The 20,763-nt window shown below is 36.0% G+C and overlaps 1 protein-coding gene and 1 long non-coding RNA gene across 8 annotated transcripts in view; one reads left to right on the top strand and one right to left on the bottom strand.

Annotated features, from left to right (window-relative positions):
- The window catches only part of LOC134803701 (fibroin heavy chain-like), an 86,780-nt gene extending 67,002 nt beyond the window's left edge, over window positions 1–19,778 (top strand). For 5 of the 6 annotated variants that reach the window (XM_063776496.1, XM_063776500.1, XM_063776499.1 and 2 more), the window contains 6 exons: window positions 584–709; window positions 2,004–2,164; window positions 15,235–15,398; window positions 15,734–15,812; window positions 16,564–16,773; window positions 18,071–19,778. In XM_063776496.1, coding sequence (XP_063632566.1) covers window positions 584–709; window positions 2,004–2,164; window positions 15,235–15,398; window positions 15,734–15,812; window positions 16,564–16,773; window positions 18,071–18,573 — 1,243 coding nt within the window. In that variant the 3' untranslated portion in view covers window positions 18,574–19,778. The remainder of the gene's footprint in view (window positions 1–583; window positions 710–2,003; window positions 2,165–15,234; window positions 15,399–15,733; window positions 15,813–16,563; window positions 16,774–18,070) is intronic. The other variant, XM_063776497.1, reaches the window with a different exon arrangement.
- Window positions 6,956–20,763, bottom strand: part of LOC134803822 (uncharacterized) — a 117,446-nt gene continuing 103,638 nt past the window's right edge. For both annotated transcript variants that reach the window (XR_010146020.1, XR_010146021.1), the window contains exon 2: window positions 6,956–7,049. This is a non-coding gene — a long non-coding RNA (uncharacterized LOC134803822). The remainder of the gene's footprint in view (window positions 7,050–20,763) is intronic.

Raw genomic sequence — 20,763 nt, 5'->3', positions numbered from 1 at the left:
TATACCATGGTATACAGGATGGATTTATAAATAGGGCACTGAGGGTAGCTAGCTAGCTGATTCTGTGCTGCCACGCGATAACGATGAGACCCTGACTTTTAAAGATTTTGAAAGATTAGTCAAAAAAATGTGCCCACTGATTTCATTTCTACTCGTATCCAGAATCAAAAGCATATTTCTAGTCTGTATCTTTAGGTAGGTATTTAAATAAAAGTAAACAAAATCTACCCTCAAATGGCTCCATAAGCCAGTTGACGGTCGATGAAAACATTACATGATCAAATAACTAGGTTAAAGTCAGGTCGTTCAGTGACTGATTCAGGCGGTTTTGTATTTGGTCGGTTAACCAATAAATGTTATAACTACCCGAAAATGTATAAATTGTTTGTTTACTTTTATTTAAATACTTAAAGATACAGACTATAGAGACCAACCGAGGTTAGGACACTAGAGAAGTAACAAATATATATATATACTGTGAAACAATTTAATTTATCTACTTATTGAAAACTCTAATGTGTATGTCTGTATAATTTTAAATGTATGTACCTATACGTTATCTAACTTTCTCCCTTTCCAACAGGCTCCAAGCTAAGAACGTTCTCATCAAGGGAGGAGAATGGAAACTTGGAATTGATGAAGAGCCCCTGCCCTTCCAGATTGTCCAGGTCAAGAATATCCTGCGCCACCCTTACTACAAGCGCGGAAGGTAAGATAAGATAAGATAAGGTACGCTAAGATAAGATAAGATAAGATCAATATAAAAGCTCGAAATAGATGAGGAGCCCCTGCCCTTCCAGATTGTTCAACTCTAGAATATCCTTTGCCACCCCTACTACAACACTGAGAGAAAAATCATTAGTAAACTAAACCAGGAATTAAAAAACAGTTCTGTACTGGGGGAAAAAAATGAAGTTTAGTAATAATTATAGACGTATAACACTTTAAACTCTCGCGTTTTGTACACATATTTAATTACACAAACGGGTCTACCGCGATATAATCAAACGTCGTAATATAACGTCGGAATCAAAGGTAAAAACAATGAAATTATATCGCGGTAGACCCGTTTGTGTAATTAATTATAGACGTTTCACTATTTTTGTAAAGTTTATTTATTTCTACAAACAGCTCAGTAATCCTAAATCTAATTTCAACAAACAGATAATAGAAATTGCAAGAACTAATAGAAATTGCAAAAGTCAATTTGTTCCTATTAGTTGACTCTCCTTGTCCCCGGATTAAGTTTATTTTTGTAATTCTAAGTGTGTTTTTGTTATCCTTTTCTCTAAGTGAAGCGCGGAAGGTAAGATAAGATAAGATAACTATAAAAGCTAGAAATTGATGAGAAGCCCCTGCCCTTCTCTTTGTCCAAGTTTAAAATACCCTTTGCCACCCCTACTAGTATTTTGGGAAATATGCCATATTTGGTCAATTATACCGTCATTTTGACGTCACTTATGTCAAGTGTAGATATTAATATAGATACACCTTAGAAAGAAATATTAAAATAAAAGAAAATAAAACTTTATTAATTATAATTCAACAAAAATGACAATGCCTTATGTACAAAACGAGTAGGTACTAAGTTTTACAAACTTTAATAGTAGCATGGATGGATATATGTACATACATATTATTTGAAGAGGTTTGCTAAAAAAGCTTTCTATAAAATTCATTTGTTTTAAGGGCGATCTAAAGATCGTAGCGGAAAGGCAGCCTAAATGAAATAATTTCTTTAGTTATTAAATTACACCACATATACCATCGAATGACAAGGCATGTCCATGTTGTGCAAACTCTGAAAACAGCTCACCCCCGCCGAGCTCTGGTCATAAGGCAATAACTCTCGTGTTTGTATACGTTCGTCGCTCAGACACGGTCAGAAAGGAAGAATTTCACTCCTTCTGCTCTACTGACCTTCTGTAAGTGGAGGATATATATTATACAAAGGACGAAAGAGCTTGTTTAGTTTAGTATGTTAAAACCTTGTATATTTCCAGCCTCCTCAACGACGCTGCGATCCTGGTCCTCTCTGAGAATCTGCGATTCGCGAAGAACATCTATCCGATATGCTTGCCAAGCGCGCAAGATACCCTGGATGCGTTCTACAATGGCGCCGGGGAATGTATCGTGACTGGATGGGGGAAACAGGTGTTGCAAGGTAAGGGTTTTTATATTCTTACTAGCAACCCGCCCCGGCTTTGCACGGGGAAACCTAAACAAATTATATACCTTAACCTTCCTCAAGAATCACTCTATGGAAACCGGTGGAAACCGCATGAAAATCCGTTAACGGCGTGTGTGTATATAAGTAAGTAACTACCTTCTACCCGCGACTTTGTCTCCTTTGGATGATGATGATGATAATGATTGAGGAAAACTATCCTATGTGCTTCCTCGGGCCTCAAACAATCTCTATACCAATATTCATTTCAATCGGTTCGGCAGTATAAAAATATTAAAAATGCGTGAAGAGGTAACCGACAGACAGACATTTCAGACAGAAAATTTCAGCTATCACGGTTTATGAGATACAGCCTGGTGATAGACAGACAGACGGACAGAGGAATCTTAGTAATAGGGTCCCGTTTTTTACCTTTTGGGTACGGAACCCTAAAAAGTAGGTGTTGCAAAAAACGTTATGAAGCCCACTTCCATGTCTTCAAAGCCGCCTCATCATGTTTTCTTTAACATTACATATATTTTATCTGCAACTTTAAACTATTACTAATGACAAGTGATTAATGATGGCACGCGTCATTTATCGTCATTACATAATTTATGTCACGTCTCGACACGACAAGCGATAACGAGGACGTAGGTTACAGGTTAAGTGACAAATTGTCACCACGGGGGTTTTTATGTAACAATATTTAGGTTAATAGTTTTTCATAACCACGGTTAAGGAAAAACAACATACAATTATATGTATATCTTATTTTTGTTTTGATATGTTAGAATTTGCATACCAAATTTTGATGTAGGTAAGATAAGTAAACAAACAGAAAATCGGCTAAAATACAAATCTCAACAAAAAAAATCGTATTTGTATTGGCAATATAAACGTAATCGGATCCCTTTGTTTGACATATAAAGAAAAAAATAAAATAGGAAGAAATATAGCTTAGATTGGACCTGGGGATCCGACCCTTTCCCCTCCCTTTTTGCGGGGTAGGCACGGTACGATATCGTGGCTACCACGCCAAATCAGCTTTGCTTGTCCTTAGGAACAATCGTGCCAAGCGGCATCGCCTGAGTCGAAAGTGCATACTCACTGCACTCACTTAGCTTACTAGCTCAATTTAAAAAAAATCTAAATTTGGAAAGCCTTTATCTCGGAAACTATTCAATCTACAGAGACAGTTCTAAACGAGTATTGTAGCAAATTTAGTCTTCTTTAAAAACGTCTAAGGAAGGTACTATCAAAAACTACTCCTTTAGGGTTAGAATCGCCCAAAACTAAACAAAAACCGAAATTTTGGCAGGTTTTTCGATTTTTGACAAAGTTGCGTTCGGCGCTCGAGGTCACCAACTTGGATTATTCATTGGACCAACATCATAAATAAGTCTGCAAAAAAATCAGAACTACCGGATTTGACGCAAACGCTAAATGTATAATTTTACTGTATTAATAATTATTGAAAGTCATAATGTAATGATTGTCAGATTATCATTAGTCATAATAATCTGAAACCGTTAACTTTTCAGGATTTTCGTAAGGTTATCCTATAGTTAGGTTAGGTTAGGTTTGTTTTATGACAATCCTGAAAAGTTACGCGTTTCTGAGAAAAACCAAATTATGACTAACGAAAATGCGGACAAACAATACATTATAACTTAAAACTTTATGGGAAACAATAGAGACCCAAACTTAATTTATAGTCATAATAAACCGTAATACTCGTAACATCAATATATTATTCAATACGCGAAAAACAAGCAATAGATTTTTGTAGCAACTAAATTTAGACACGTAAACAATCGGTTTAGGTATAATTTTTTTTTTTGTAACGTATGACGAATTTATTTAAGTATACTTATATACCGTTTTTTATTTGTAATTTTATAGTTAATGACAATTTATAATTAAGTTATAAAAATAATATTGTATTTATTAAAAATGTAAGTACGTATATAGTTACAAACAACTAACACTTACAAATAAATATAAAACTATAAATTAAAAAAAAAAAAAAAAAACCGCTGTCTGCCTTTCCCGGTGCAAAGGTGCCCATGATGCTCGCAGCATTTCCACGCTGGATCAAAATAAAATACAATTATGAAGGTTTATCTTGATTCGGTTCGATATTATCTATATTCATACACAAAATTGATTTGATGAAAGAATGACGATGTTCATAGAAATAACACGGGGTGATACGCGACTACAGATATGTAGTGTAGTGTATAATTATTTTCCATCGCATTTTCACGGAAACGTACGAACGTGTCATGCTACTTCAGTCAGTCTCGGTACAAATAGTGCTGAGGTTGACTGAAGTAGCATGACAAATACGAACGTTTCCGAGAAAATACGATGGAAAATAATTATGCACTCAATCTGTACCTGATTTTGACCTGGCGGTTTTATGAACTTCGACTTACATGACTTATATGACAGTCAAAAAAAAACCGGGCAAGTGCGAGTCGGACTCGCGCACGAAGGGTTCCGTACCATAATGCAAAAAAAAAAAATCGAAAAAAAAGCAAAAAAAAAACGGCCACCCATCCAAGTACTGACCACTCCCGACGTTGCTTAACTTTGGTCAAAAATCACGTTTGTTGTATGGGAGCCCCATTTAAATCTTTATTTTATTCTGTTTTTAGTATTTGATGTTATAGCGGCAACAGAAATACATCATCTGTGAAAATTTCAACTGTCTAGTAATAGGGTCCCGTTTTACCCTTTGGGTACGGAACCCTAAAAAGAGCGACTCTCTATGATTATTTAAACAAAGACAAGTAACCCAATTAAATTGCTCTTGGGTGTAATATAAGTACTTACAATATTTATTAAAGGTACTCGGAAAAAATACTTAAGGATGACTCACGTTAGACCGGGCCGTGTCCGGGCCGGAGCTTCCGGCGCTTCATTTTCTATGGAAACCATCACGTGATCACCTGTCATGTCATAGAAAAGTAAGCGCTGGAAGCTCCGGCCCGGACACGGCCCGGTAACGTGAGTCATCTTTAATATATTTTTTTGCCTCTAAAAACTGTGCCTAGCAAAATCCTTATCATATCAGCCGGGCCGTATACTGTAAACAAATTTTCGCAAAGCCTCTGTATTAATAAGTATCCACTTTATAATGTTTAGTAAACAATGTAAACAGTATAACTTAGCCGAACGCGTTATGAAACTTTATTTACGCTAAATCAAATTTACGAAGTATTGTCTTAAAATATTTCAGCGTATGTGCAAATTTTTAAATTACGGTCCCTTTCGTGTTATTTTAAAACATTCACGATCTATCAGCGCCGATGAATTTATAGATAATAAACATAAACATACAAGTCGCTACCAGTGTTGAAGATGGCATAACATTAAGCAATCGACATATACATATGCATATGCTGCATATGCTGTTCAAGACCGGTTGGGTGCGGTAGTAGTAGCAAAAAAGTTATTAAGCATATGAATGTTTTAAATTGTTTGAGAACAAATATTGAATTTGTTTAAATTTAGTCTTTAGACGGGATATTTAGATGTTTCGTCTAGCATCCTCAACAGCTCAACACAAACCTTACTGGGCCGTGTGTCAAATTTAATTATTACCTAATTATTTATTTGTTAATTTTAGAGTAGGTACCTATAGTCTTATTAAATATATTAAAAACGGGTCACTCACGTATTTTATGTCGAAAAACGCTCGACATGTTTCACTCCGTACCGAGGAGTGTCATCAGGAGCTTGCGTTTACGGTGACGGACCGGCGCAGAGCGTTTTTCGACTTAAACTACGTGAGTGACCCGTTTTTAATATATTTAATATGTCTGTGTCTCACGGAAGTTTTGTTATTAACATAGGTACCTATAGTGTTTATTAATGCCAATCATTTTACATTCTGAAATGACAATTAGTATATCTTTAAACTAACGCATTATGAAAACAAATGGGATTTTTAATAAGTTACATGTATTTAATTAAAAAATTTCGATCATAAAAATCATTGCCGGAAATTTAAAACAAAATACCCATGGGAAATATTGCCAACAAATTAGAATGAAAATTAAAATGTTTGATCTTTTAGCATCTAATAAAAATAAATTAAATACCTACTTCTAAAAACGTAAAAATATTAAAGGATTTATATCTACTTACTTAAATAAAATAAAATACGTAGTCTACTCATATCATTATCAAAACTTGATTTCCTTTAACTTGAAGAGAATATTTATTACAACACTATTAAATAAATATTGTAAATGCTCTGAAACGATGACGATGGGCCTTCTTTGGCGCAAGTAGGTAAGCAGCGTAGTAGGTACCTTATATCTCACTAATTTGTTGTTTATGGTCTGCAATAAAGAGTACCTACCTACCTAAGGTAGGTTATTTTTAAATTCTTATATTAAATTCACTATACCATCTTGTTTAATGTCTCAAGTATTGTTTAGATCCGCCCACGGGTTGACATTGTACCCGCCGAAGGCCAGGACGAATGTCTATGTTATCGCAAAATTAACATACAAACGTCTCGCATACATAATTTTAAATCACGTAATAGACTTGAAAAAAATGTGATTTTCCTTGATAACTTTACATATAAATCGGTTCTCAAGGCAGGGCACAATGATATAATAAGGCATTCTTCTTCACGTGATTCTATCGGAATTTTAAAACGACTTCTTACATTTATATATTCAGTATGATTATAAAAAACTGACAACAGGTTACATTGGCTAACAGCAGTTAGTGCTGTATATAAAAATAAATAAATAAAAATAAATAAATATTATAGGACATTCTTACACAGATTGACCAAGTCCCCCAGTAAGCTCAAGAAGGCTTGTGTTGAGGGTACTTAGACAACGATATATAAATACTTAAATACGTAGAAAACAACCATGACAGGAACAAATATCTGTGTCATCACACAAATAAATGCCCTTACTGGGATTCGAACCCAGGACCATCGGCTTCACAGGCAGGGTCACTACCCACTACGCCAGACCGGTCGTCAAATAATCGGTCGGTATATATATACAAATTCGGTGGTTGGCGATAAAAATGAAGAATAACAATTGTTATAACCGTACATTTCAATACGCCTTAAACAACTTATACTAAGCTGTGATAGTCCAGCTAACGAAACTGAAAGTCTTGGATTCGAATCCTGGTAATGTCATTAATGCCAGCGAATTTTGCATGTATAACCAGCCATAATGTTGTAATCAGTATTTTACATAATGTAATTTTGATAGATATGTATCATAGGTATGTATGACATCTTTCTCAATCTCCTACTGATAACGAGCGCTGTAAATGTAAAAACCAGGGTAGTATTGTAAATATAAATAGTTTTATTTTATGAATTACTATCGCGGAATCCGAAATCATTATTTAATCGATGTTTATTCATTTATTATTGGAAATTCCCCACGTGCTGACCGTACGTCTTAGCATTGACCCACAACCAGCGCCGGCGCACAATTTGCGCGCTTTCCTTTTCGGATGTGTCGCTTTCGTCGGCATTGCAATTATCTGAAACGGGGAATACCGATGTGTTGTCCACCCTTGTAAGACGAAACTGGATGACCGCCGCGAAATCGCCTTTACATACAAAGTCCTCATATCTAGAGAGGATATTAACATTATTGAAAAATTTTGACATAATTAGACGTATATCAAATCAACCACAGCTATGCCCGAAACGTGATTTCTTGATAACTTCAAAGACGTTTTTGGCAACGCTAGAGTTGCTATCCGCCAAAAAGATTATCAAAAATTGCACATTTCCCATGAAATGTTCTCGGTATTTTTTTTCCGCGCGTTTATTGCCAAACCTTCTTACAGTTAGTTTCAATTTCTATGACATTTGAAAATGACGCCAATGAGTGACGTAAAAGTTAAATGAAACAGTCGTCAACAGTAACATGGAGTGATAATCCTTAATCTGAACGGGAACTTTCTAAGTGGAAACTTGCATGAGAATTTTTTCATTAAATTTTCCAAAAATTATGCAAATTTTGGCAATGTTCTGCGACTTGCTCATTGCTACTCCAGAGACGTGAAGTGTCGATCTTAAAAGATGTTTCGGTCAAATTGAACACACATTGTTACTTAATATTGGCTGACTTTGAAAATCGAACGCTCAAAAAACCGATATTTTCCAATGTTAAAGACCCTCGCATTCCTCTCGGTGCTAATCATCTGCTTATTTATTCTGGCCAAAGGCCAATCGTCGCAATGTTGACTCGGACACGTTTGCGTTTCATAATCGCCAAAAGGCTTAGTTAAATATGCTTGGGAATCCCAGTAGCAGCTGACAGACATTAGGACTTTAAAATAGACCTAAAAAGTATAAGTCTATAGTTCATATAACATTTAACTTCTTATGAGCACGTCATGAGCTAAGGAAGGTGTGGTTTAAATCTATCAAATTGCTCGCGAGCACGGTGAGTAAACATCAGTCATTACTAATTAACGTAATTTTGGTCAAGCGCTCTACATCAATTGGACTGCGTTATGGAATAACGAACCAAGCGACAAAATAAAAAAGTTATGAATGCAGGCCAGGCCGAATCTGGAAAATGAAAATGGAGTATGAAAATCTATGTGCTCGACTATTTCATCTCATATGACCTAAACGACTATGTCAAAGGACCTAAATAATGTCATCAATTTATGTTTAATTATATTATGATAATGATTGTTTGAACCCTCAGGAGTTTCATAATAAAAATTGATAAAACAGTTTTTTTTTATCTGATATTTTTTATTTGCTTTTTAACATATTTTTCAACTTAAAAATAGGACAAAATAGACTATAAATTCTTGATATAAAAATACTTGTATATTTTAATATAGCTCACTGATATTTCTAGTAACATTTACACTCGGCAATATTTCCGGCAGAAAACATTTAGCAACCAGAATGGTAATCGGTGTTGGTTTTGTTGAAAAGGTTACCAAGCTTAGCATTTACTTCTTAACTTGTAGCAACATATGTAACTCGACTCAAAATACCAGCAATTGTTTATTAAATATGGAAAATAATTTGTGGAAATTCATTACATAATTAAGGTTGTTGTAAATACGGTACGTACTTAACGTCTCCAGTATATAGTCATAAACATATAAAACTAACTCGCAAACATGCCAATTAATTTATATTCATCAGTGTCCATTACGACCTGACCCGAGACTTGAACCCGCGACCTCTTATGAAAAACCATATTAACATAGAAATCCCACTCTGACATTTAAGAACCCCTAGTGTTTTCATTCGATAGCGTGACGTGCGTTCGCGTTTGCGTTATGTCTATTTTTGTGTGGAATTTTGAACAGCGCGCCAAGCGGGACGTTTTGGCAATTCAAAATTCCATACAAAATGACACTTAACGCAAACGCGTACATCACGTCACGCTATCGAATGAGATTTACACTAGTGGTACAGATATAAATATTTTACAAAAGCCTGTATCCATTGATTCAAAAGTGGACTTAAGTATACTTGCTGTTGCTCTTTCAGTCTCGGTTAATCTGAACAAGGGTACAGGAGATAGCATTATGATGTAAGCTTAGTGCGTTTTTATAGCTATCGCGAAGTTGCAATGTCTACAAAATTATGCAAAGTTTTAGAGGTCCACAATTTTCAGATTTGATTACTTCTCTGGCAATGTGTTTCCATTTAGCTGAAAATAGCCTCCTAGCTTGGTAGTGCTGCCTAGGAAGCAGGAGGTCCCGGGTTTGAATCCTGGATAGGGCATTTATTTGTGTTGTGTGTTTATCATGGTTCCTGAGTTATGGTCTACTCTTTATTTAGTACATGTATTTATCTTTAGTAGGTAATACCATCGTCTAGTCCACTACTACCGGATTTGAACCCCGGGCCATCAGCTCGTTGATAGGGTAAATACCTACTGATTGAACTGTAATATTTCCGAAAATATATTTTTTCCAGAAAAATATTTACCAATTGGCAATATTCCCCGGTGTGGAATATTTTATTATATTTGCATTAAACTGATATTAAAGATTGTAAATTTCAAGGATTAAATAAATTGTGACCCAAAAGCTGTTCACATGAGGTTAAAGTCGTTTTCATAATATAACCATGATTTAATCTATCTAATCATTTAATTTAATTGATATTGGATGTATTTAATTACGTGAATGACATTATACCTTTAAAATACAGATAATTTTGAAGCATATGTTGTTTACATATTTATCTAAATTAATATTTCACGATGGAAATATTGAGAAATCTAAATGTTGTCAAAAGTGAATATTATAATGGTTATTATCCTATGCAGGTATTAACCTATACAGGTTAATTTTATACAATGTACTTTCAAGAACAGACAGGTATATTGCTGACGCTACACTTGTTATTATTGGCCGAGTGTTAGCGAAGGTCTCCGCTACAGCTTGGGCAAAAATGCTTCCGCATCGGTTGTCCAGATGTTCTGTTTACGAAAAATCTAAAAAAATTACAACGAATAATCGAAAACACAAAGTAGTAAGCTCGTTAAATTTAATGTTTGATGTTTTTAATGATTTCAATGCCCAATAAGTTTCGGTCCATCATTATGCATATTTATGAACTATGATAACATTACATTCTTCGTTATTGCTGGTAGAGGTTCAATATATCTGAGACGACAGAATTTAAGAATTTCATTCCGAGATTTTTTATGATTATTTATTTAAATTTTAGGTAATATCTACGGCAAAATATATTTGTAAATATTGCCGAATAATCAATTAAAAATAGTTATTTGTTTTACAAGGGGGCAAAGTTGTTGTTTAACCGCTCGTGCTATTATTGATACCCGAGCAAGCGAAAGATTCCAAAATTTAACGTTGTGAAATGGAATCTTGAGCGTTGCGAGGGTTTCAAAGCACGAGGGTTAAACAAAATTTGCCCCCGAATGAAACACAAAATTTTTCACCACACTAACCCGAAGAAAATACAATTATACCTAATGTAAAATAACAAACAACCGAATGAACGTCATTAAATATTTATCATTCAAAATGATCATTTAAAAGTCAATTCAAAAACTTTATCCCACTTGTGGATAAAATGCAACTTTCTTATGTGGTGGAATAGTTATTTACGATACAAGTGCGGAAAAGAGGAAATTCGACACGAGTTGCGAATTACCTATTCGCACGTGTATCGTACAACGTTTTACAGTACATAGTGACGTCCCACGGTCAAAGGTACCTTATGGCGGGTATGGAGTTATGCATACCCCAGTAATCTACAATAAATAAGCTATCGATAACACAAAAGATCAACCTTCTAGGTTGCGTAGTTACAGAGATATGATTTTTTGAAAATAATGTTGTGAAATTAGCAACTTTACGATAGAGAAGTTTTAAGTTTAACCGCCTAAAAAACTATGTTCCTGAAGTAAGTTACATAGTTGACTACAAATAATAATACCTTATATATGTGAGATTAAAAAAATATTGCGACTAATTCTGTAATGCAAATAGAAACTTTTGATATCGACTGATTTATGTGTATACTAACCAATCTCTTGAAAATAAAGTTTTATTTCATTTTCACGATTGATTGCAATGAGCTCTCAAGATTTAAATTTTATCTATTAGAAAACGACACTGACAGACAGTTTAAGCAAAAAACAATACCGATTTAGAGGTGAAAATGTATTTTCTGACTTTTTCATATAAAATCGCAAAATTGAATATTTTTACTTTTAATGTGACACACAATCAATTTTTCTGAGCACATATGAAAGAAATTCTGTCATTCAAATGAAATAAATCCTAAAACCCCAACTAAATACTATATTTAACCCCTTATGCCACTTTAAACTTACATAACAATAACAGTATTTGCTCCATACATTTACGAAAAGGTACCTTATGGAAATAAATCTAATAATACATCACTACAAAATATCAATCATATTACAGTTTATCTTTTATGAATAGAAAATATTAATTTACATTAAACTGCCCCAAATTTAATTAGTTCTTCGTCATAATAATCTTAAAAAAGACCAATAATTTGTATGTAATGAAAAGGTACCTTGTGATTAAGTTACATGATGAGGCATGATGATGATGGAACAGTTAGGATAAACTAATAATATTTTGGGGTTAAGATGGTATAAATCGTCTATTTCTTATCAATAATATATTTCGGTTGCTATTGAAGATAAGCGGCATTGAGGTTCAATGACCTCAGATATTCCATAAGGTAATGCGTCGGGTATTGGCATTTTTCAGCAAACCAATGGCTGATTTACTGCATGCGACCAAACCAAATGAAGATTATTCTAGTTAAGAAAGACTTGACGAGAGTAACTTTGGTATAATAGCAGGCTACTTGGATTTGTAATGTCGGTCGATGTACGGTTATAATATTTGCGAGGCGCCCCAACCAGAACTGAAATTATCAAATTAGTTTTGCAGAATGCTAATACAGTTCTCTACCAAACTTCTTTTCCCGTATTGACTAGTTTTTTTGGGAATTTTCAATCTTTTTTCCATAAGGTACCTTTTCTACTAAACTCTGAGACGACATTACTAGGCTTATAACTAACTTATAACAAAAATAAAAACAGGTAAACAAACGTTACGCATTAAGGTTTCAGATCACACAATAAAAAAATATTGAGAATTTTTTCACCTCTTTACAAAACATTTCATATCTCCGAAACTAGAAACCCTCATAAGGTACCTTTTCCCGTGGAACGTCACTATGGCCCTTTAAACTTTTAACATCGCACGAAAAGTGCTATTTTACGCACTAGTGCGGGAAAATAGGCCCATATGTACTGTAAAAACTATTTATTAAGTTCGCTGAGGCGATTGCGGTGTTCCACTATATTATGCTCGCAACGGTGTAAAAGTGACTCGACCTTGCGACTTCTATGTTTACACACGATATTTTCAAGTGACCAATTGTATATCTTACTGCTAAGAAGTTAAGATCTATAGTTCTACTGAAACTTGTCTCATTATGAATTGATTATGTTGAGAAAATGTCAAAACATGTAGATATGATACTATGAACTTTATGTATGAGCATTTAGATGCAAAATTGAATGCATTTGGGTTTAGTAGCAAAAAATCGCATTAATTGCAATTTTATTAGTAGTTGCTTTTGCATTGACATATTGAATCGTTCCAAAAATTTTAATCAGACAGGTTAGAACTTGTCTAATTAAGTTTAATCCTTGAAACCAATTACAGGCCAATTCGAACGTGGCATCAAACCGATATTACAAGCTTTTATTTAGTTTCACCTGTCCCGTTGTCTGTAATCAAATCTTGCGAGTTAAATTTGATCCACTTCCTGGTTTCCGATTGAGCTGAAATATTATGGTGCCATCGAACTGATCTGATGATGGAGACAGGAGGTGGTCATAGGAACTCTGTGATGAAACAACGCAACCTAATTGTGTTACGGGTTTTTAGAATTGTCTCGATGAGTATTAGTTGTCTGTCGTAAGAAAAGTACAGTCAGCGATAAAAGCTTGTACCAAAAATGAAATATTTGCTAAACTTATTTGAATCATTTTAGAATCATAGGTATCGGAGGGCCTACCGCGAACCACGTTCGACGTGTTGCCTCTCTGTCGCACTTGTGAAATCATATGTACGTGTGACAGGGAGGCAGCACGTCGTAGGCCCTCATTTAGCAGTAATTCGCGCGGGTCCGTCGGCTACATATTCATAGGGTCACGGGTCCGAAGGCTACATATTTTATCATAGGGTCACGGGTCCGTCGGCTACATATTTTCACAGGGTCACGGGTCCGTCGGTTACATATTTTCATAGGGTCACGGGTCCGTCGGCTACATATTTTCACAGGGTCACGGGTCCGTCGGCTACATATTTTCATAGGGTCTCTACCCATTAGGCCAGACAGGTCGTCAAAGGGAACCTTTTCTATTAACTTGTGTGATCGAATCATTACTTATATGGACACAGGTACTTAACGGGATAAGTTCGCCTTTATACACATTCACTGTATTCTCTCTGTGTTATGTACTTGTTTTGTGCAATAAAGTGTTTACTACTACCAAAAAGAATAGATAGTATAGAGGGGTCCTGTCATTGTAAATTTTGTAGTCACTGTAAATTTACTGCCATCTATCGACACACGACTAAAACTCAAAATGAAAACGCATAAAGTTATCAAAAAATGTATATATATGGATAAATGATTTTATTATTTTTATATCATTTTGAGCCATGTTCATTCACTGATATCTATGTGTTAAAATTGTTAAATATGAAACGGTGTCGTCACGCCATCTAGCTGAGGATAGGCTAAAGGTGTGTGCGACATCTATTCGAGAATGACTTTTACTTGAATTCCGAGGCACGTTTTTTCCTTAGACTTTATACGTCTTATACGAAGTTACATATGTCTTTACTACTACTACTACTACAAGTCGTTAGTTGGGCATTTCTATTTAAAGTTGTTTCCCAAACTTGCATTTTAGATTTTGGAATTTTTATACTTTACCACTCAGAATCACAAGCTCTTTCGATCCTAATACGAGAAAAAAAGTGTCCCCAAAATTTCATACAATTTTTTTTTGTCCGTTTTGTTATGGTCATAGAAGGTTGTATTGAAAACCGTAACCAAACGGACCAAAATTGTGGGGACACTTTTTTTCTCAGTAAAAATGGAAAAAGCTCGTGATTCTGAGTAGAAATAATATAAAAATTCCCAATTCTAACACAATGTTTTTTGGTACAAGTTTGAACAGAAATGTCCAGTTACGAGGCATTCCACTTACGAAATGCCATTCTTCTAGTACTTACTTCTGAAAATGCTGAGAAAGTTATTTAGTCCGGGCCGCGTAGCCAAGATGCCAATCGCTTACGCTCCGTAGCGATCGAAACGCAACTGTCACTGTCGCTAATATGGAAGAGTGATAGAGAGACATAATGCTTTTCGTTGTCGAAGCGACAGCGATTGTAACCCCGGCTAGGCCGGCAGTAATAGAATAGATCGATATTGATCGAAAAATTGACCAACAAATCATTAACCACTGTTCCTCTTCCAGCTCATCTCCTGGGCTCCATCATGCACAGCATCAACGTGTCTCTGATCAACCCTGGAGAGTGCCAGGCCAAGATTGCCCAGGACTATCCTCATCTGCTGGACCAGTACGACCAGGACAGCTGCGCGTGCGGACAGCCTACCAACCCCGTCAACAATATCTGCAGGGTAAGTCAGCTGCTGGAGTCCATCAAGCCTTTAGACAAGTCAAGCGTGCGCTGGACTACCCTCATCTGCTGGACCAGTACGACCAGGAGAGCCGACCAACCCCGTTAACAATATTTGCTGGGTAGGTCAGCTGGGGTCTATCAACCCTGGAGACAAGCCAAGATGGCCCAGGACTACCCTCTTCTGCTGGACCAGTTCGACCAGGAGAGCCGACCAACCCCGTTAACAATATTTGCTGGGTAGGTCCATGTTCTAATCTCACCAGGCTTATTAACCTTAGGGCCTTTATACTTCGAAATCTTGATAACGTTGATCATTTGTATGTTTTGTTTCAGGTCGATACTGGATCCGCTCTGGCTTGCACCACTGACAACGTGCACTGGGTGTTCAGAGGCGTCTACTCTTGGGAGTCAGGTTAGTGTAGACTTTTCTACTCTGAACTGTTCTAAAAAAAAACAAGAAATTCTTCGTCAAGAATGCAGCCGTAGTCACTGTCTCACACGGTGGTTTGCCACGTTGGGATGCTCCGGGCCTAAGGCCTTTGGCTTTACGTGGAGCTCAAAACTCGGCATTTGAATTCGTCCTACAGAATGTGGCTGCATAATAAAAGCAAGCAGCAACAACAACTTATATCGCTGCTCACTTCATTGCCGCTGACTAAAAGAGACTTTCAAAGCAAGTGCACGGCGGTAAGAGCATTTCTTTTATTTTTTGCCATTTTTATATATTGTGGCCTTTTTGCCACTTTTGTGTTATTTCTACTCAGAATCACGAGCTCTTTCGATCCTAACCTTATAGGATAAAAAAATGTCCCAGAGTTTTTTTCTTATTGTGTTACCATTTCCCCATATACTTTGTATGGCGGTAACAAAAAGGAAAGGTTGAAAAATGTATGGAAATTTTAGGACACTTTTTTTCTCCTATAAGGATGAAAAGGGCTCGCGATCCCTAAATAACACAAAAATGGCAAAAAAGGTCACAATATATAAAATGGCAAAAAATAAAAGAAACGCTCGTAAAAGCTTTGATAAATATCAACGATGACCACTGAAAATTAACCAAGAAGAAAAACTCACATCAAGTTCTCTCTTAGCTATTCATGATTTTCTGATGGCTGAAAGAATAGCTTCATGCTAAAAACACATGTATCTTCTATATTTTCCAGGCTGCCAACCAGGCAACCAACTGGCCGGCTTCTACAAGTTCGACCTGGAGTGGTACGAGTGGGCCATCGGACTGCTGGAGAGCGCGCGCTTCGCCCAGTTCTCCAGCTCTAGCTCCAGCTCTAGCCAGCGGTTCACGAGCGGTGTGAAGGGAGGTGCTGGTGGTGCTGGCGGCGCTGGCGGCGCTGGTGTTGGTGGTGCCGGCATTAAAGGTAACCAACTCCAGAATTTCCAGCTCTAGCCAAAGGTTTTAGCGGAAGGGGTAAAGACCTGGAGTGGTACGAGTGGGCCATCGGACTGCTGGAGAGCGCGCGCTTCGCCCAGTTCTCCAGCTCCAGCCAGCGGTTCACGAGCGGCGTGAACACTGGCGGCGCTGGTGTTGGTGGTGCCGGCATTAAAGGTACCTATTTACTTTCTCTTAGACTCAACAGATGTCACGAGGGAACAATAGTTATTTGTTTTACAAGGGGGCAGTTGTTGTTTAACCGTTCGTGCTAATATTGATACCCGAGCAAGCGAAAGACTCCAAAATTTAATAATAAAATTTAATTCGAAAAATGGAATCTTGAGCATTGCGAGGGTTTCAAAGCACGAGGGTTAAACAAAATTTGCCCCCGAGTGCAACACAAAATTTTTCACCACACCAACCCGAAGCAAATATTAAATGTAAAATATCAAACAAAATCAAAGCAAATCAAATTCAAATGAATGTTATTAAATATTTATCATCCAAAATCATCATTTAAAAGCCAATTCTACCAGCAAACATAAGAAAACAACTCAAACTTTGCATTTGATTACTTTGCCTCACATGTGAATTACTGATAGCAAAGTGCAACTTTGCTATCCGTTTTTGAAGTGCAAAGTAAGTCTTTCCGAGATGGTGTGGTGAAAATCAAATTATTGCAGCCAGCCTTACTGCGTAAAGGGTTCTATGTCAAAGCGCGCAAAGCTTACAGTATAAAGGCACCACAGGCGCCCTGTATGTAAGAGCGCGCAATCCTTACATTAAAATAGGTATTACTAGCGACCCGCCCCGACTTTGCATACCTACGTCCTACACCTAACTAAACCTTCCTCAAGAATCACTGTTATTGGTAGGTGAAAACCGCAATGAAAATCGCATTTATCGCGAATATACATACGTACAGACAGACGCGGCGGGGGACTTTGTTTTATAAGATGTATAGATTATAGTTACAAAGATAGGTATGTACTTATTACATATACCGACATAATACTTTTCTTTACATCTGGTTTTTGATCGGACTCTACGGGTGTTTAAAGACGTTCACATTACATTTCACGTCAAAAATGCTAAACTAACTTTAAAACTAAAGTTAAACTTTATGCATATGCACGTAGGTCTATATTCTCTATATCTATATATTTCTCTGTGATCAGTGACGGATTCATTCGTCTTCTGCGTTGGAAATACAGTGCGGGATTGCGGATATATCCGTCATTGGCGTTGAAAATGTTAAAACTCATCTAATCTATTAATTTCAGGCGGATTCGGCGCCAGTTTCGGCGGTTTCGGCGGCCAAGTCGGCTTCGGCTCTGGACAGTTCGGCCAGTTCTCCTCGAAGATCACCCAGGCCTCCTCGAGCGAAGGAAAAGGAGCTTTCAGCGGGGAAGTCACCGGCCCCGTCAGCAACAGCTACAGCGCCACTTACTCCGAGAAGAAGGTCTTCCAATCGGAACCTAAAATCATCACCTACACCACCAAGCCTGAGATCGTCACTTTCACCACCAAACCTGAGTATTTCACCTTCACCACTAAGCCTAAAATAGTAACATATACTACTAAACCACAGATAGTAAGTTATACCACTAAACCACAGATAGTAAGTTATACCACTAAACCACAGATAGTAACCTATGAGACTTCAGGAAGCGGCACGAACCCGCAATACGTAGCACCTGGTGTAACATTCAACCCGACTTTCTCAGAGCTGGTTGGGCAGCATAAGCATAACGCTGCCTGCAAATGCTTGGATGGGAAGAAGTAAAGTCGTTATGCAGATTTCTAGAAACTCTTGATAAAAAATTGCATTGACATTGAATACATCTTTAGATGCAACTTTTTAGAATGATTTTACAGTTTTAACAGCGGTTTAAAGTGATCAACGAGCATTAATGCTGGGTTCCTTTTGTACCATTTTGGTACAGAATCCTAAAAACAGAGTATATATGATCGACTGTGATCTGTAAGTAAGAATTTTTAGAAATCTCGCGTCAAATGAGCATCTACTACTAGAAAAGTCAAATAAGTTATTTCCTATCATCAAATTACTAGAAAAGTAGATGCTTTGTAAGGACGATCTATGGATCTCCTATTATACAATGTTCTAAAGTGCTAGAAATTAAATTAAAATTACATTGACAGCTATTTACAAAAAAAAATGTCATATTACTATTTAATTTTTGTTGGATAAAATTTTAAAAAATAACTAGGTATAGAGTCGCTTCTAGCACTTTAGTTCATCGTAACTCAATGATTTTTTTATTACACTTAAAATATTTTAAAATAAAATATGGTCGTGCCATACCCATCTTGAAGACAGTACAAAATGTGAATTCGGTTTTTTTATTTTATTATTATTGTATTTGAAGTATCTGTAAATAGATAGGTTATATTTAATGCAAACTTATCTTTAAACCTGAGCTTAAGCTGATATTACACTGTCCGATTTCAAAATTTAAAAAAAAATTGGCGAATATCATTGTCCTACATTTTCAACTTTAAAAAATCAGAAGCTGAATTATTTAACTATAGATTATAATTATTTAATTTAATACGTTGTAAAACCTCCCATTATAGTCAAAAACATCTTGATTGTGATCTAAAATTAATTTTAAGTAAGTAATAAATAATTTTGTGAAAAAATCGGATAGTGTAAAAAGGGAACGTTGGCGCTTTTCATAATAACTTTTTTTTAATTTGTATAAAAGGTGTTTTAATAATAAAACTGCCACATTTATAAGCCGACAATTGCACATTTATTTATAAGAAAAATTGAAAGCTTAGATATTGGACCATTTTGACTCCAAAATAGTCGACTGTCTAAACTGTTTCATACAAATTATTATATTTTTTATAATAATTCGCAATAATTATAAGTATTTAGTCAATATACGTATATTATCGATGTATACATTTTCTAATTGTTATAATTAGGATTAAATAATTGAAATAAAATGGAGGTACTTTCAATTACAGTTTTTATTTTCCTTCACATCCCCAATTCTCAAAATGAATGTTTTATACCGACTAGTATGTCGTATATTTTAAATATCACTTAAAATCTCTTAGGAGGAAAAACTTAGCTAGCTCATATTGTCATAGAAAACTATTCTCGTATAATTTTGAATATAATTCAATCATATTTTTTTTTGTTAGCCTGTTGTGTCCCACTGCTGGGCAAAGGCCTCCCTCTCTTTCTTCCTTGCGTCTCTTTCTATGGCAATATTAGGCCAATCTTTCCGAAAGACGTCAAGATTAAACTACTAAAACTAAAGCTTGTGACGACGCCATCTTACGACGAGTAGCCGCACTAGGTCGTACATAACCAGCATGGCTACAAGCAGCTACCAGTATCCACCATGTATTGTTGATTACCTTTCTAAGTAGTTTCAATGTTTGACAATAGAAGGCGCTGTAAAATTATTGAAGAAAACGCCATCTTTTGATTACTGAGCTAACTACGCAGGCATCAGTAAGGTAACAAGGTGTAAGTATGTTAAGTCCAGTAGTTTAATTTTAATTAGAGGGCAGTTTAGTTAAAATGTGTATTAAAATTAAGTAAGATTATAAAATCGATAGAGGGTGTTTTAAATCAACACAAATTCTAGAAAGTATGGAGTGTAGTTGAGTGTAGTAAATTTCGTATGTTGCTTATGTTGGTATTCGACCTGTCCAATTTCTTGGTCCAATGTGCAGTGCATTGGGTCTCACTCTCTCACTAAGCAAAATGTGAGACGCAAATACTCATTGGACAAAGAAATTGGACAGGTGGTGGAATACCACCCTTATGCGACTTTGACACATATTCAGGACATTTATCTATACTTTAATGGAAAATCGCTAGGATCAGATTCTATGGATTTTGTTAGGCCCTTAGAGCATTTAATAACTGGAGTCGCCTTTAAGAGCTTACCCCTCTGCCGAAAAACTTGCACAATTTTGCAAACTTTTGTAT

Source organism: Cydia splendana, chromosome 27 (assembly GCF_910591565.1).
Source record: "Cydia splendana chromosome 27, ilCydSple1.2, whole genome shotgun sequence".
In the NCBI taxonomy this organism is placed as follows: Eukaryota; Metazoa; Arthropoda; class Insecta; order Lepidoptera; family Tortricidae; genus Cydia; species Cydia splendana.
Note: the sequence above shows the minus strand (reverse complement) of the source record. Positions and strands in the feature narration are given on the sequence as shown.